The sequence below is a fragment of the Capra hircus genome, chromosome 21 (assembly GCF_001704415.2).
Source record: "Capra hircus breed San Clemente chromosome 21, ASM170441v1, whole genome shotgun sequence".
Lineage (NCBI taxonomy): Eukaryota > Metazoa > Chordata > Mammalia > Artiodactyla > Bovidae > Capra > Capra hircus.
Genome location: NC_030828.1, coordinates 22,397,919 through 22,416,386, shown reverse-complemented (window position 1 = coordinate 22,416,386; position 18,468 = coordinate 22,397,919). Strand labels below are relative to the sequence as shown.

General features: G+C 47.1%; 1 protein-coding gene across 2 annotated transcripts in view; it reads left to right on the top strand.

Annotated features, from left to right (window-relative positions):
* Window positions 1–9,590, top strand: part of HOMER2 (homer scaffolding protein 2) — a 126,177-nt gene extending 116,587 nt beyond the window's left edge. For both annotated transcript variants that reach the window (XM_013972981.2, XM_018066348.1), the window contains exons 6-9: window positions 3,551–3,707; window positions 5,873–5,983; window positions 7,155–7,235; window positions 8,691–9,590. In XM_013972981.2, coding sequence (XP_013828435.1) covers window positions 3,551–3,707; window positions 5,873–5,983; window positions 7,155–7,235; window positions 8,691–8,879 — 538 coding nt within the window. In that variant the 3' untranslated portion in view covers window positions 8,880–9,590. The remainder of the gene's footprint in view (window positions 1–3,550; window positions 3,708–5,872; window positions 5,984–7,154; window positions 7,236–8,690) is intronic.

Genomic DNA, 18,468 nt, shown 5'->3' with positions numbered 1-18,468 from the left:
AGTAGCTTTTCTATATGCAAACATCACATAGACTATATATTTGAAGAAGAGATTTCCTTTATAATGCCTGTATGCTAAGTCTCTTCAGTCGTGTCCAACACTGTGACTTCATGGACTGTAGTGTGCCAGGCTCCTCTGTCTGTAGGATTCTCCTGGCAAGAATACTGAGGTGGGTTGCCATTTCCTCCTCCAGGGGGTCTTCCCTGACCCAGGGATCAAACCCAAGTCTCTTACATCTCCTGCATTGGCAGAGGCGTTCTTTACCACTAGAGCCACCTGGGAAGCCCTTCCTTTAGAGTATGAATTATTACATATAATACAAACCATAAAATACATAGGAATAAACTTATAAAATGTACAGGATCTTTGTGAAGAGAATTCAAATAATTTTGAGGACCATACATGAATAATTTAACAAATAGAAAAAAGTCTATTGGAAAGGAGTAGGAAGCCTTAATATTTTAAAAAAGTATCAATTTCCCTTAAATTGATGTATAAAGTTAACACAGTCCCCATAATGATATCAGCAAGATTTTAATTTTTAATGACTACAGTAGCCATGCTTGTGTTTTTGTATCTCGAGAATGTGGCCCCTTTCCCAAAGCCAGGCTGGACCTCATCGTTTGGGCTGGCCCTGTGAGCACCCTCAGGGTCGCTGTCTTTGGGGTCATTCTGTTCACCTGGCAGGGAACTCTGCCAGCTCCCCCAGCCTCCCTGTGGCTGCGTTCTTCAGAGCTGCCCTGTGTAAGAGCTCTGTCACATTAATCCCTCCATTTTACACAGATGAGGAAACCGAGGCCCAAGTGGTACAGCCAGTCCTTGCCCAAGGTCACACGGCTGGTAGATTCTCCGCCGTCCCACACTGCATGCCTATACTCAAGGCAGGAGCCTTCAGGAATCCTCCCAGGGGCAGCCAGTCTTGCTCCACAGCTGGAGCCGATGGGTTAGCACCCGCTTCTGCCACCCGGCGGCCTGACCGGTGCTTGGAACTCAGTTCCCATGATCTGACCTGGGAATTCCAGAAGGAACTGAGATCCACAGATCCAGCACCTGCTTTGGACTGTGGGTTTTATCAGGTGCTTCAGAGGACAAAACTCTGGTCATTCTCTCTCAATCATCAGGCAATCGTGAGGACTGTTTTTGGTTGTTTAAGTCACAGTGGACTGCCTGGTTGAAAATGTTTCACCCCTAAAAGTAAATGCTTTTTTTTAAATTCCAGTTTAATTGACAAGTGAATTACAGGAATGAGTGTGAAGTCATTTCCCTAAATCAGGTCAGATTCTCACTCGTCAATTCTGAAATTAATCACATGATAGTATTTGCTGTGTTTTCAGTCTGTGGTGTTTGAAACCCAAAGTACATATTTTCCAGTCACATTCCTAGGACCTTGAGGTGGATGAAAGATAATGCAGGTTATTAAAATACAGTTGTATTTAATTAAAAAAAATTTTTAAAGAAGACTTTAGATACAGAACTTTCCTCAGCCAGGCAGTATAGATTAGAAGCCAGAAACATTTTTTCTTCTTAGTAGCTGAGTCTGATGCGTTGGGTTTTTTTAAAAATTAATTTTTATTGGCATATTCGCTCCCTGGGGTTGAGAAGATCCCCTGGAGGAGGACATGGCAACCCACCCCAGTATTCTTGCCTGGAGAACCCCCATGGACAGAGGAGCCTGGTGGGTTACAGTCCATAGGGTCACAAAGAGTGAGGCACAACTGAGCAACTAAGCACGTCATTGCTTTCCAATGTGGTGGTGATTTCTACTGTACAGCAAAGTGAATCAGCTCTACCCTTCCTTTTCAGATGACCTCCCCATTTAGGTCACAGCAGCTACACAGAAGGTTCTCATTAGTTACCTATTTTATACATAGCAGTGTGTATGTGTTGATCCCAATCTCCAATCCGTGCTGCCCCGACTTCCTCACGTGGTGTCCATACGTTTGTTCTCTGCTCGTGTGACTTTGTTTCTGCTCTGCAAATAAGTCCACCTCTACCATCTTTCTAGATTCCATGAATAAGTGATACTATGAGATACTTGCTTTTCTCTTTCTGACTTATTTCACTCTGTGTGACAGACTCTGGGTCCCTCCACACCCCTGCAAATGGCACTACTTTGCTCCTTTTTACGGCTGAGTAGTATCCATTGTATGTATGTATCACGGCGTGTGTGTCCGTTCCTCCCTCGGTGGACGTTTAGGTCACTTCCATGTCCTGGCTGTTGTAAATAGTGCTGCAGTGAACACTGGGCTCCAGAGCAAGGAAACCAAGGGAAGCGTTGAATGGGCAGAGCAGCTTGAGGGGAACCTAACTGCAGTTTGTTTTTGAAAACTTCCCTCATCACAGAGGATCAGACATTATCATGTGGTTTGGTGATAACATGGAGGCATCCCTCAGACCTGAGGTGACATGGGGTTGGCCAGGACGCCCTCACACGCAGTGTTTTGAACCTCGGTTCTTCCCTCAGGGGATTCCCAGCCCTGTCTCCTCTGTCCTCTAGTCCTCAGCTGTCAAATCTGGATCCAGGCTGTCTGTTTAAACCTGGGGTCATTGGACTCCAGAGAGTGGGGCATCAGGAACTTGTTGAAAAGATCCACAGCTTTCACAAGAGTCTCAGGGGGCCTGGGCTCCACCTCAGCACTTCAGAACCTTTATCCCTGAGGCTCATTTCAGGAAGGAGCTAGACATGGGCCAAGAGGGACCCCTCCTGTGGCCAGGAGTCAGTAGGGAGCAGGCAGGGGGGTCTCTACCACAGTGTGTGGCTTCATTCATAGTTTTTTTTTTAATTGAATTAGAGTTGATTTACAATGTTGTGTTAATTTCTGCCATACAACAAAGTGACTCAAAGTGACAACAAAGTTATACATATATGTATGTAGTTCTTTTTATATCCTTGTCTATTACGGTTTATCCCAGGATGTTGAATGTCGTTCAAGGTTTCCATTCTCTCCAGAGTTCCCTGTGCTATCATAGGAGGACCTTGTTGTCTATCCATTCTGAATGTTGCATCTTACTAACCCCGAGCTCTCAAGCTATCTCTCCCCCAGCCCCCTCCCCTGGTAATCACAAGTCTGCTGTCTACATCTGTGAGTCTGTCTCTGTTTGGAGATAGGTTCATTTGCATCATAGTTTAGATTCCATATATAAGTGATGTCATAGATATTTGTCTTTCTTTTTCTGACTTACTTCACTCAGCATGAGAATCTCTAGTCCCATCCATATTGCTGCCAATGGCATCATTTCGTTCTTTTTTATGGCTCAGTTCATTCTTAGTTTCATCTCTTCCTTCTCTGAGAATTCTGTCCTTTCTAAAGTGATACCTTGAGAAAAATCACCCAGCAGGGCAAATTAGTGTCCCTTTAGTGGGGCAAATATGTTCCCACTAAAGAGAGGCGCCAGGCCTGCGGGACCCGTGGTCTTTGTGGCCAGGCCACTGTAGGAGAGGATGTGGCCTTGAGGGCTGGGCTGAGGGGCTGGCTGGGTCCCCCCACCCCGGGGCAGTGGAATGGATGGCGCCCACCACCCCGGTCACTACCTGGCCCCTGCCCCACAGTGCTGCCAACGTGAAGAAGTGGGAGATCGAGCTGCAGACCCTGAGAGAGAGCAATGCCCGGCTGACCTCAGCGCTGCAGGAGTCGGCAGCCAGCGTGGAGCAGTGGAAGCGCCAGTTCTCCCTGTGCCGAGACGAGAACGACCGGCTCCGGAACAAGGTGGGCTCAGCTGAGACCCTAACCCACAGGGAGTGGGGCGCCGGCATGGGACAGGGCAGCCAGGACCTTCCTTCCACTCCTTCCCCACCCTCCCTCCACCTCCCGCCTGCCTTAGTAAAGGGAATGTAGCCACACACAGAAGTGACTTAATCCTTCTATTGAACCAAGTCTCATAGATGTGTTGCCAAGGGGAAGAGGAATCAATGGGAGACAGCAGCTTTGTCTCTCAAAGAGCACCCTTCCGTGTGCACTGCGGGTGGGCCTTTCGTGGGCAGCCTCCTTTTGGTATTTTCTGTTGGTTCAGTGACCTTCCAGAGGGTGAGGGAAGAAAACAGACTGGGGAAAGGTGAGGCATGATTGCTCAGAAACCCTGCTTCTGTGCAGACCACTATTTCCGAAAACGTGAGTTAGGAAGCGAGGACAGGGAGTGTGAGGTGGGGAGGGGGTGCCCACTGCCCTCATGTGCCCTTCACCCTCCTACCTCGACATCCGAGCATCTCAACCTTTTTTCAGGATTCACCCATGGCCTTCTCTGTAATCAGTCCCTCACGCTCTGATGTTGGGCTGAATGGATGTGGAGGTTTGGGGGCCCCCAGTTGAGGTCCCGGGGTTGCCATGCTGTTTTGCTGGTCAGCACTTTCCCCCCACAGTTGCTGACCGTGGTCTGCTTTGCAGATTTCAGGGTCCACATCACATTGAGATGGGGACTGGCTCCCCTCACCCCCGTTTGTAACCCCCCACCCTGTCCTGAGCGGATCCCCTGGAGACCGCTCGCCTTCCATGTCTCACTTTGTGCACATGGCACGTGAAACTGCCTCGTGTCCTTTTTTCACAAACTGCTGATGGTGAGGGGCGCAGGCCAAGTGCTGACTCTGCACCTTCCCTCCTGGCTGGGCTCATCTGCCTGCCAGAGGGATCGATCGCCCTCTTTTTCCAAGCCAAGAGCTGAGTTTTCTCACTTCACATCTGAGTGTAAGAACCAAAGGGCTGTGCTGTGGGTAGTGGGGGTGGGTGGGGGTGGGGGGCGGGGGGGTTGTGGAGGAAGCTCCTGCTGTGTAACTTGCTCGCTGGGTGGGAAGCCCTGGGAACTTGACTTCCAGGGTGGAATGTGGATATCGGGGGACCTCCGACCGCCCCCAAGGCTGGGGGTGCAGATCCTGAGGGTTGCTGCAGTCATGTCTGAGAACTGTCCTCAAGGTGACTACCCAGTGCCCTTCACCCTGAGGACTGGCACTGTCCACTAGTGGGGACCCCATTGACCTGGCACTTGTGTTACTTGGTTCCACTCCTGCCGTCCACTCTGTACCCACAGTCTGGCCCCTGGAAATTGCCCAGCATCAGACAGCAGTGCCAAGGTTGTCAGGCCTATACATCCCTTCCGGGGGGTCAAGCTGGGGAAGGAGAAAAAGATGCACTGTGAGGATGTGCGGGGTCAACCAGCAACTGTCATCTCTCCAGGAAGAGGCCCACAGGCCAGGCCCCTTCTGCGTGCATCAGTGGGGAAAGGTCATCTTGATTTAAAAGTGTTGGAAATGTCATTGAGTCCCACAGAACTGCTCGATTCTCTGCCCTGCTGGCCTCAGCTCTGGAGATGCAACAGAATCATTCAGGGCATGATTAAAGTAATGTGAACGTCATTCTGGGGAGAAGCAGACAGATTCATGGGACATCTAGCCCCTACTTGTGACCGATCCTTAAAAGCAAACCTAGAACTACTGTCCTGTGGCTGCAAGAGAAACCAGAATCCTGGAGCATCCTGAAGCCAGGTTGTGTGACTTCCGTGGCTTCTCTGGCATTAAGTGAGGTGCCCTGTGCCAATATGAGCAAACAGCCTGGGGCAGCCCCATAGCGTTCATTTGTAGCCACAAGGAAACATTTGTAAGTGGGTTAATTTAGGGTTTATTTTAAAAGAGCTGTGGCAATCTCTTGTTTAATGATTAAAGTAAACCCCATGGACTGCAGCCAGCCAGGCTTCTCTGTCCATGGAATTCTCCAGGGAAGAATACTAGAGTTGGTAGCCATTCCCTTCTCCGGGGGATCTTCCAAACCCAGGAATCAAACCTGGGTCTCCTGCACTGCAGGCGGATTCTTTACTGTCTGAGCCACCAGAGAAGCCCAAAGTAAACTGGCACCCCTGCTTTAACATGTGATATTTATTATTAAAGATTGACGAGCTGGAAGAGCAGTGCAGCGAGATCAACAGAGAGAAGGAGAAGAATACCCAGTTGAAGAGAAGGATTGAGGAGCTAGAATCAGAGCTCCGAGAAAAGGAGACGGTGAGTGGCAGAGCTCTGAGCCGTGCTGCTCACATCCCCTGGGCCTTGGCGGGTGATCTCCACCCAGGGACACGGCAGGTGGCCGTGGGACGTGTGATCGGCCCTGGCGGCTGCCCAGACAGCAGCACAGAGACAGAGCCAGGAGCCACACCAAGGCACAAAGAGCCCAGAGCAAAGGCCTGACCATCACCCCGTGCAGCCTCCTTGTGTTTATTATATATAGACAGTCTCTCAGATCCAGGAGGAGTTGGGCATTTTCAAACACTCTTGGAAACTTTCATAGATGGTCCCTCATCAGAAGTTGAGTTCTGCTGTCAAATTAATGCCGCAAGATCCCCCAGTCACGCAGTCATTTATCTCCTGGGGGGACAGGACAGCTAAGTACAGTGGCTCCCCTCTGTACAAACGAGTCCCATTCCGAGAGCATGTTCACAAGTCCAGTTTGTTCCTAAGTCCAACAAAGTTAGCCTAGGTACTCAACTAACACAATCAGCTACGTAGTACTATGCTGTAATAGGCTTATCATACTTTTCACACAAATAATACATAAAAAGCAAACCCCCAAAATAAAACATTTTTAATCTTGCGGTTTAGTACCTTGAAAAGTACAGTAGTATCAGCTACCTCAGCACTGCTTTGACACTTGCTTCTGGACCTCCTGGACTTGAAATAAAGACACTATACTGCTGTCCTCTGTACAGTCCTGTGTAGTAAAGGACACAAAAGCTCAGCCACGTGTGGAGGATGCTTGCACGTGCCAATGTACACCAGGCCCGTGAACTGATTTACGCAACTGGGCGTGCGAATGCACGTTCTCATCTGTGTAAGTCTGCAGCTCGAAGGTTCGTATGGAGGGGACTCACTGTCCACAGAGGCTGGAGACTGTGGGCAAGTTACCAGTCCTCTCTCAGCCTCAGTTTCCCTACAAAAACAGAAATCATACTTCTCTTTTCATGGTGGTATGCAGGCTTCATGCTTTAATTCACGGGACATACTCAGCCTTTAGAATTACCTGATGTGTGTTAGGTATAACATCATCACCATTATTTACACAGACAACACAGGTTCCAAAAGCTGCTTCCATGACTGTACACACAAAATTGGGTATTTTCAAGAATACATTTTATCTCACTTGCTCTCATATTCTTCTTCAAACTTCTGTCCCCTGTAGGAGTTGATAGACCTCCGAAAACAAAGTGAAATCATACCTCAGCTCATGTCAGAGTGTGAATACGTCTCTGAGAAGTTAGAGGTAAGAGCGGGGAGCACATGCACTTTGACTCAGGTGCGAAGGCATCCGTCATGTTACCCATTTCTCCGAGGCCTCTCCCATTCCCGCCTTACTTGGTGAAGAAGAGTGACTTTGGATCCCTAAACAGCCAGTGTAACTACCTGCTGGTTGCCTGCTCTGCCTCCAGGGGAAGACTCAGCTGTGTCTGCCTTTTTGTTTTTCCACTTACACAAAGGTGTCATGTGTGTAACTGTAGTGCAGGAGGCTGTTTCCTGCCAGCAGAAGTCCCTGCAGACCCACAGAAGGGCCAGGAAGGAGCAGGGGACAGAGGGAAGGGCTAGGGAGAGCCTCAGACCAGGGACTGTTCCACTGCCTCAGCCAGAGACCTTGGATATGACCTTGGGCAGGCACTCCTCTTCCTGGCCTCAGATTTCTGATCCACAGAGGGAGTGTTTTCAGGTCCCCCCTCACCTCCGAGGGTCTCCTCACTTCTAGAGCACTTTGTTCAGGTACACAGCCTCAGTGTTAGTAACTGGTTCCTGTAACACATTTTTAGAAGGCCTCATTTTATCCCCACAAGATGGAAGCTCTTGTTTGCTGTGAAGAATGATCACGTAAGGACTCACAGCAGTCCCGCCACTGGGAGCTTGACTGTCTCCATGGCAACACCACAGGACAGACGGTGCGCAGACCCACCGTCCCTGCGTCTGGCACGGCCAATGCTCCCTCACGGACAGCCAGCAGCTGGCCTGGGGCCAAGGATGCCTTGCCTTCTCAGGGGAGACAAGTCACTCTCCCATGCATGCTGTTTCTCCCCCAGAATGGAACCCAGAGGGGGCCCTGCCGACAACCCTGGGCCTGGGGCTGAAAACCCCATGGGCTGGGATGTCAGATTTCCTCTGCCAGGCACTTTATGAAAGCATCGCTTGGCACCAGGCTGCTTTGGGCAGAACTCTGAGTTCTGCATTCTCTGTGGGCATCGTTTTAAGATGAGATCGCTGCTGGCAAACAGCAGGAAGGAGGGGCACACACCTGATTTCCGGGGGTGGGGGAGCACTTGACACCTCCAGAGGCAGGCCTACCGCGGGGACCAACTGACTGACTATCACAGGTCTCAGTGGGCTCCTGCTTTGTTCCCAGACCCTTCTTTCTGTCTCTCTTATGAATTTGCTTTTGGCTGCGCGGGGTCTTCATTACTGTGCTGGGCTTTCTCCGGTTGTCATGAGCAGGGGCACACTTGGTTGCGGTACACGGGCTCCTCACTGCGGTGGCTTCTCTTGCTGCCGAGCATGGGGGCTTCACTAGTTGCGGCTCCCCAGCTCTAGAGCAAAGGCTCAGTAGTTGTGGTGCCTGGGCTCAGTTGCTCCGAGGCCTGTGGAACCTTCCCAGACCTGGGATCGAACCCGCGTCCCCTGCATTGGCAGGCGGACTGTCCTCCACTGTATCAGCAGTCTGCCCTCTCTCCTTCCGCTGCAGGCGGCGGAGAGAGACAATCAGAACCTGGAGGACAAAGTGCGGTCCCTGAAGACGGACATCGAGGAGAGCAAGTACCGACAGCGCCACCTGAAGGTGGAGCTGAAGAGCTTCTTGGAGGTGCTGGACGGCAAGATTGACGACCTCCACGACTTCCGCCGGGGCCTCTCCAAGCTGGGTGCCGACAACTAGGTCCCCCGTGAGTCCCCAGGGTGTGTGTAACCCGCAGTAGTGCTAGGACGTCCTCTCGTTCGCGTGGCTTCTGTCAATGCAGGCGCGGTCTGTCGTGTTTCCAAACCAGGGGTGCCGTCCACCCTCTCCTCTCCAGAATAGAAATCCCCCCTCGCTTCTTCTCTGGCCTCGCGAGGTCGTGGATGACTAGACGATTCTGACTCAGGAATCCAGAACTAGGCCTACCTTAAACGTTTACGCAGTCAGGGCAAGGATGTTTATATCTTCCTTAAGGGCTGTTGCAACCATATGAACTGGAAAAAAAATAGTATTTTCTAATCCAAACAGGAATAGCCTTTCCACCTCCTTTTTTTTTTTTCTTTTTTTGAGTAGAGTTCAGAGTATTCGAATGTCCACCAAGCTCCAGAGCATAGGGTGTGGCCATAGTAACTTCTCTCTCAGCATATATAGAGATGCTTTCAAACAATGACTTAGTAGATACTTGTCCTAAGAGGAGACAAGTGTCTCCTGGGGGTGTTTCCTGGCTGGGGAATCACCTACATCCACTCAGCCCACTTCTACCGGCTCTCCAGTTTATAAGGTTGCGACAACGTTCCTTTTCTTGGTTTTAATTTCTGAACAGGTTACTGCGCTGTGGGGACAGCACACAGTGAGGGTGCCTAGCACAAAGTAGGTGCTTAATAAATATTTGTTCAATTAAACGTATACAAAGAATTTAGTGTTTTAATCAATGCCCGCCCCCCTCCTGTCAAAGCCCCTGTTGGAAAGTCCCGCGTCCTGGTGCACTGGGTCATTCTTTATCAGGCATGAATGTGACTTTGTGAGCAGACTCATGGATTGGCTCAGGTGGCCCTGGGCCAGGGAAGGTGGCGGTGGAAGCAGCAGGAAATTGTCTGAGCCTCCCCCAACCCCGGTCCCATGGTAGGGGTGGGGGAAACCTCTGACACAGCAATCACTCTTCCTCTCCAAGCGTGAGGTCTGGGGATTCCAGGACTGCTGACTGTCCCTGGTAGAGGGGCTGCCCAGGGCTTGGGATTTAGGGTAGGATCCTCTGTTGGGTTTAGATAATTGAAAAAGAAACCACACAGGATCACACAGGCCCACAAGGGAGAGTGGGCTCGAAGTGACCAAGCCTTGGCCTTAGAGGAGTTCTGCGAGGTCTGCTTCCTGCGTCCCTTGGTTCCTGGGAAGGAAGGGACCACAGCTGTAAGCCTCTCCTCTCTCATTGAGTTTCTTAGTGGAGCAAGTAAGTGGGCATCTCATTTGCCCTGTGCATGATGCAATTGTCTGAATTTCCCTGGCTGTAGGCATTTCTAAATGCCTTGACAGAGGGGGAGGCTTTGGTGCCCCTGTACTTGCCTTGAGAACCGCTGTGAGAACTCCCTCTAAAAAGGTCTTCTCACATGTTAGAATTTATCCCTGCTGAATGTAGATAAGCAATAAAATAGTCTGAGGAGGTGGGCAGGGGACACACGGATGTGACTGTCCATGTCCTACTGTTCTCCTTCCTGTTGCTGAGACATCTCCCAGAGCAAGGAGGTCTGGTTTGGGATGAGGAAAGACGGGAGTCTGGTGGTTTGGAGCAATGGGGCATGCCAGGGAGACCTACAAGCAGAGTGGGTGGCTTTGGTGAGGTCCACTGGGCTGGAGGCAGCCCTCCTGATGGGTGGTGGGGCTGCTGGCCCTGCCCCCTCCCTGGCACTCCGGACAGCTCTCGGGGCAGTGGTGACCTGGAGAGCTAGACTGGCCCTGAGTCAGCCCCGTGGCCCAGCATCGGGCTAGAGGGTGCTCTTCTCAGGTCAGGCGAGTCCACCTGTCAGAAGGTGGGGCGAGTTTGTTGTCCAGGAGCAGCGGACACCAGGATTCTGAAACCTCAGCTTGGGTCATCTGACGCCCACCACCCCTGTCTGTAAGGCGGTTTATTCATCCAGAAGGAGCTGTCCTGACTGTCCTGAATACACCCAGGGGGCATATTCATTAGAGGACAGTATTGTCAGAGCCACCGGCACGTTCCGGAGCAGCAGGGCCGTAAGCATGGTGGGCTGCTTCTATCCCTGTGTGGTTGAGACCCCTGACCCCTGTTTGCCGACAGCTGAACAGTTGGGTGAGTGCTGGCAGGTCTAGATGAGGAGTTGCAAGCCCCCATGGGGCTGGCCCCGCTGGCTCTACACCATGCAGCCCAGGAGGGGCGCCCCTCAGGGGAAGCTGACCTGGGCTCAGCAGGGACAGAAACCGTGGACTCTCAGCTCCTTCTGCTTTTCTCTAAAAATCTTAACGGTTCTTCATTTACTTTCTTTAAAAGAAAAAAACAGGTCCAGGACAACCTCGGCAGTCTGTCGAGAGTCTGGCCCTATCCAACAGCCTCTGGATGTCGTGATAATGACCCACTGAATTTGTCTCAGTTCCCCCGTGATCTTGTTTATTAGGAAGTCCAGCTCCTCGGTTGTCTCGATCTTAAGCCAAACGCAGGCAGGGCATAAATGCCACCCCCACCCCCATAGGCACCTCGGCCACATTGTGCTGCTGGAGGGTTTAGAGCCAGGGCTACATCTTTGTTCCGAGTGGTGTCTCCTGATTTGACATTTCCAAGACTGGCTTCCTAAATCCTGATGCGCTTTCTTTTTTTCTTTCTGCATCTGTAAAATCCGGGACTAAAACAAGCAAAGTAAAATTTGGAAGCCTTCAGCCATAATGATCCTTAAAAATAATTTTCGTTTCAAGTAAAGACCCACTGGATGTGTGGTTCAGTGGAGAGTGGGGAGAGGAGGTGAAGTCTTCCTAGTGCCCAGGGAACAGAAAACCACCTGAGTGAGAGGCCAGGACAGCGTGATCAGGCCTGAAAAGAGAGTGAGTGTCTACCCGAGACTTGGAACTTGGGTGCTCCCTCTGTTCCACTCTCCCTTGCAGGCTGTTACTCTGGATCATGGTTGGGTGAGAGAACAGGGCACAGATCTTTCTCCGATTTGCAGAGGAAGCAGACAAGCTACTCCCCCAGGGTCAACCAGCTAGTGAGTGAGCAATGGCTTGGGTGGCGTCCGGGTCTCCTGGAGACCCTGGTCCTGTGTCTTCCTACACGTGTCCACAGCAAGTGACGAGTTACAGATCAGCAAATCAGAATTACATTTGTGTTCATTACAGCAGTGAGTTCCTTTTTGAATGATTCTGGCTTTGCAGGGATCTTTTTAAGAGATCATTGTTTAAAATGATGTGGGTGCTCTGAGAGGCCAGAGTGATGAGATGCAAATGCTTTGAGTCTTTCATCAACGGCTTTCATGGAGTTGGAGCTGTTTGTTCAAAACAAGCAGGAGGCCCCAAGAAGGCAGAGCAGTAAACAGAATGCTGATGCGGGGAGGGGAGCGGTTGGGGGTGGTTTCCCATCACTGCCCACCCCCTTCCCAGACTGGAGCCAGCACCAGGTTGAGAGCAGGTGGGCCAGTGGTTAGAACAGGTTGAGTGGGACCTGACCAGCCCCCGGGGGGACTGTCCACTGTCTGAGCTGTTGGTCTCCATCCTGCAGGCTCCTTGTGGACATCTCTAGGCTTGACAGCCCACAGGCACAGCCTAGAGGGTGGTTGGCTGATGCCTGACCACTGCGTCTGACATAAAACATCGAGCAAAGGGGGTGGATATAGTTAATGTGCTGCCCAGAGGCGTCACTATTGCCCATTGTGAAAAGACCCCTTTTCTGTAGGAAAGACTGCTTTTCCATAGAAATCAGGGGCCACTCTAGGTGAAAGCCAGAGCCAACCACAGACTGTGCCAGGGACCTTGTTGTGGGACATCTGGTGTGGCCAGGTGCACCTGTAGAAGGCAGGCAGGAAGGCAGCCGAGATGGGGCTTAGCAGAGGCACTCGATGGAAGCTTCCCTCTAAGTCAGAGGGTGCCCTTTAAGACAGAGCCGGCCGCTGCGCTCTCCTCACCACTGAAAGGGGCTGTTTTGGTCATTTGTCCTTCTGAAAGCTATGATGATTCTTTTATTCACTTGAAATGTCACTGGGTGTTGAAGCACTGACAATGTAAACTAGAAGCCTGCAGATCAACGTCCATATAGATCTTTAAATGATGTGCATGGTTGAAAGGGACCCTGATTTCTGATTGCATGGTTTTCCCCAAAAGAAATATATATTCTTGGGATGGTGAGTGTGACAGACGGCATGGAGAGGGGGATCCTGTATAGAAACGTGTTGTGTTACGTCTCTTTTGCATACATCTATCTCAAGAATATGGGTTTCCCAGTTCCTTTTTAAACACCAGCCAGGAAGGAGATGATTATGGTAAGAATCTGGCAGCTGAGTGAAATGGTCTAGTGAACTTTGGAGTGTGTCTGGAGGGGGAGGCGGGGGTTGGTGTGTGAATGTGTTGGGAGAGGAAGCAGCAGGGAGATGAGGGAGAAACAAGGAAGGGTTCTCAATTATAAAAGATATGTGTAGCTAAGAGGAGTCTTCAGTAATCCTGGTGGTGATGTTATACGTTCTGATATCCATCTTTGAGAAAAAGAGCTTGTGGGTCTTTTGTTTTGAGGAATTGTACAGTGCCCTACTCTCTTTGATGAATGCACAGCCTTGTGAAGAGGGGGCCCCCACCCCACCCCCAGGCCACACAGATCCCTGATGCACCTGGCAGGAGCCCAGAGAAACCACGGTGGAGTCCAGACTGTGGGATGCTTGACAGGTCTGATGATGCCCAGCTATGGGGAGTGTGTTACTGTTCTTACCACTTTTAAAGTCCTGACTTTAAATAAACTGTTATAGCAGTGTCTTATGGTGTGACAGACAATTAGGCATTTCTTGCATCACATATAAGAATTTAATGATAAGTGTGAGGTAGTTAAGTGGACTCTTCCAAGAATACTGGGGTTTTTTTTCATGCCTTTTTGGTACATAAATAATATATCCCTTTTTTTTTTTTTTAAGAAGAAACTACAATGAGTGAAAAGAAAAAAATCACCTGTTGTTATACCATCTGTTTATAACCACTGTTAACACTTTAGCATATATCTTTTCAGACATTTTTGTATGCATCTATATAAGTTTTATTACTTTTTTCATGAGATGCAACTATGTTATACATATTATACTTTTTTAACTTGCTTTTTTCCTTTTAACACTATATTGTGACTATATTTCTATGTCAGTAAATGTGTAACAGCATCATGTTTAACATCTGTGTATGTTGTACTTTCGGTACTTAGGTTGTTCCCAATTTTATATGGTTGTGCTCAAGGATCAGAGAAGGCAATGGCACCCGACTCCACTGCTCTTGCCTGGAAAACCCCATGGACGGGCTACAGCCCATGGGATCGCTAAGATTCAGACACGACTGACCAACTTCACTTTGACTTTTCACTTTCATGCATTGGAGAAGGAAATGGCGCCCCACTCCAGTGTTCCTGCGTGGAGAATCCCAGGGAAGGGGGAGCCTGGTGGGCTGCTGTCTGTGGGGTCACACAGAGTTGGACACAACTGAATCGACTTAGCAGCAGCTCAAGGATATGATGAAATCCTTTCTTCTAACATCTTCATGAACTTCTCAGAATATTTACTTAGGATAACTTTCTAAAACTGGACTTGCTGGCTCAGAGTATGAAGGGTGGTACAAGCACGCCCTGTCTTCTCCCCCACTCCCGGGCGTACAGGAGACACCACTTCCCAGCCCCTAGAGTCAGCCAGGTCTTGTTCCTAATTTTGGCCAAAGAAGTATGAGCAGCAGTGACACGCGACACATCCAGGCTGAGACTCTGAGATGCCCCCGGGCAGGTCTGCAGACTCCTGTTGCCTTGGTGACGTCCCAGGGCTGGAGCCTCTGGCAGCCTGGGTCCCTGAGTGGCTGTGTGGGTAGCTCCTCTTCTCCCACTGTGACACGGCCCCACCTGCATGAACCTGCAGTGTGACTAAAGAATAAATGTTAAGTCTTAACACTACTGGCATGTCAGGGTTAATTTGTTACTGCAGCACACATGGTGTATCCTGACTAAGAATACAATATGCACATGTTGGGGACTTTTAATATGGGCCTTCCCTGGTGGCTCAGCTGGTAAATATCTCACCTCAAATTGCCTTCCAGAAAGAGGATACCAAATTATACTCCCACCACCAGTGTGTGAGAATGTCTGACTCCCTCTTTGGCACTGGTGTTACTGTGGGGACCACAGGGCTAGTTTTGATATGCATTTTTTTAATTGAAAGTGTGACCACCCTAGCTGAAATATTTATTAGATTATATTCTTTTCTTGTTTACCTACTCATCTTCTCTGGCCAATTTTCTCACAAGGTGTTTAGCTGTCTCATTGATTTCTAAGAAGTTGTTTCCCCAGCCGCCCTCACTGCCCCCTGATTAGCTGACTCGATGATTTCTAAGTTGTTTTTCCCCTAAAAATATTTTTTTTTAAGTTCCGTGTATGACTTGGACTAAAAAAATTTTTGTTTTTAGTCAACTTTTATCTTTTCCTTCATGACTGCTGCCTTTGCTGGCCTGCTTTTAAACATCTTTGCATTTCTGATTTCAAGTTTGTATGAATTTTCACCAGTCTTTTATTTGTGTACTTTTATCGTTTTGTTTAAGCAATTAAATCTGTGATCCATTTGGAATTTATTTTCCAAATTCTAATAAATTTGAATTTTATTTTCCAAGTTACCCCAGTATCACTTACGGGGAAACCTTTCCTTTCTCTACTGATACAAGATCCCATTTTTCACTGTGTACACAATCCTTATATATCATAAACATCCTTCTGAACTTGCTGTTGTGGTCCATTGTGTACATTTTGGCACTGGTACCACATAGTTTGATCAGCTCACATTTAAATGTCCCCGTTTAAATAAATGTCTTCAAAAATGTCCTAGTACTTTTATATGTTGATATTTCCGAAAGAACATCAGGTTCATTTTGTAATGTTTATAGAAGAACTGGAAATTAAATTGTGTAAAATTTATGGGTTACTATAGAGAGAATTGGGCTTCCTTGGTGGCTCAGGCGGTAAAGAATCCGCCTGCATTGTGGGAGACCTGGGTTCAATCCCTGGGTTGGGAAGATCCCCAGGGGAGGGCATGACAGCTCACTCCAGTATTCTTGCCTGGAGAATCTCCATGGAAAGCCCTGGTGGGCTGTAGTCTACGGAGTTGCAAAGAGTCAGACATGACTGAGTGACTTAGCACAACACATAGCGAGAATTAACATCTTCATAATATTTAACCTGTCATTTCAGTAAATTTATGAAGTATTGTGTTCCTCTGTGTATTTTTTCTGGTATAGATCATTTTTTTTGTAGTTGTGGTTACTATGGTAAATGAGCACTTTGTCCATTTTATTTCCAACCTCTTATTGTTCACATAAAGGTACACCACTGAATAAATCAATTAAATCCATTGATTTTTTATATTTAAAATATTACATAAAAGCTATATAAATGTAAAGATTATGAAAAAACATAATATGGAAGTTGAAAGTTCCCCATAATTAAAAATCCCTCTGCCCCAAGATAAAACAGTCAACAGGGATCTACTGCTGCTGCTGCTGCTAAGTCTCTTCAGTAGTGTCCGACTCTGTGTGACCCCATAGATGGCAGCCCACCAGGCTCCCCCGTCCCTGGGATTCTCCAGGCAAGAACACTGGAGTGGGTTGCCATTTCCTTCTCCAATGCATGAAAGTGAAAAGTGAAAGTGAAGTCACTCAGTCGTGTCTGACTCTTCGAGACTCCATGGACTGCAGCCCACCAGGCTCCTCTGTTCATGGGATTTTCCAGGCAAGAGCACTGGAGTGGGGTGCTATTGCCTTCTCCACAACAGGGATCCCTGGTCCTCAAATCTTTTTTTCCTGAAATATACTTTATCATTTGGACCATATGATAGACCCTCTGCTACTTGCATTTTTCCCTTGGCAATAGATCTTGGACATTTTCCTGTCTGTACATATCAATCTACCTCATTTTTCTCAACTCTTCATAGAGAGTTCCGTGGTTGTTTATTTGTTTATCTAATGTGATAATTGGTTATTTATTTTGTAGCTAGTCAGTTACCGAAGTTCCTTTTAATTGCTTTGTTGTTGTTATTGTTAATTCTCTTGCCTTTTTCACATAGATAATAGTTCTGAGTCGTGATGGTAACTTTACCTCCATATTTTTAAATAATCTTATTTCACTACCTTATCACATTGACCAGCACTTTCAGAATAATGGTAAATAACACCTATATAAATTGTGCCAATATTGTACATTCTTCTTTATATATATTTTTTACGTGGTGAGAATATCTCCAGTGTTTCTTCAGAAGTACAAATTTGACTCTTAGTATGAGATATTCTTAACATTTAAATTTATATAGTGTTAGGTCCTTCTCTTTCTAAGTTTGCTGAACGTTTTATCCATAATGGATGTTGGCATTTTATTAAATGCCTTTTGTTTCCCACATCTTTCAAGATGATCAAATGGTTTTTCTTTATCATGACTTAATATGAATCATTTTAATAGATTTGCTAATGTCAGACTGTCTCTGCATTTCTAGAAAAATCTAATGTTGTCATGGTATATTATTCTTTGATGTACATCTCCTTTCGGTGTTAACAGTGGTTATTTATGATGGGTTGGTTTATGGTAGACTTTTATGTTCTTATCTTTTTCTGATTTTTCTACATGGCTCTGCTATGACTTGTATAATAAAAATAGGAGCTTTAAAATAAGGAAAATACTCTGGATTTGGTTTCCTCTTGTTTTAACATTTGTTTTTCAAATGTTAAAGTGGATACTTGTATAATTGTTTTTTTCCTGCTTTCTTTGTCAGGTATTGATGTTGGTAAAGGACTTGGGAAGCTCTATCTCTTTTTTCTATGCCCTGGAACAATTTAAATAATATTGAGAATTTTTTGCTCCTTGAAGTCTTTATAACATATATAAATTTGTCCAAGTCTAGTGCCTTTATAGGAAATAATTCTTTGACAATTTATTCAATGTTCCACACTCATTAGTCTCTTTAAACTTTCTTCATATTCTGTAAGTTTTTGGCAACTTAAACTTCCTAAATAATCATTCTGTTCAGACTTTCAAATTTGCTGGGCTGGCACTATTATATTTTCTTTTCTTGTTCATAATGTTCTATGCCTGTGCTTTTTATTTTAGGGCTTAAATCTTAATTTACTGTTTTACCATTTTATGATGTTTTGGTTACTTTTTGTTTTTATTAATTTCTTCCTGTATCTTATGATGTTTTTTCACCTTCTCAAGTTGAATGCCATTTTAACTTTTTCCTGTTTAATAGTAGATATAGTTACTAGCATTCATAAGGCTATATGATTTTTCTTCTGGATATTTCTTTATCTGTAACCCTTACATGTTTAGGTATGGTGTTCTAAGTTCTAATAATTTGTAATTTCAGATTTGATGTTATATTTTACTTAAGAGTTATTTGAAATTATACTTTTAAATTTCCAGATAGTTTGATACTCTTTGTTGTTGTTTTTAACACTTGTTATAAATTTCTACTTTTACTGCCTTGTTGTCAAAGAGGGTGTGGCCTGTACAATTTCTGCATTCAGGAGTTTATTGATGTTTTCTTGGGACCTAATAAATTGTTTATTTTAATAAATATTCCCAGGAAAC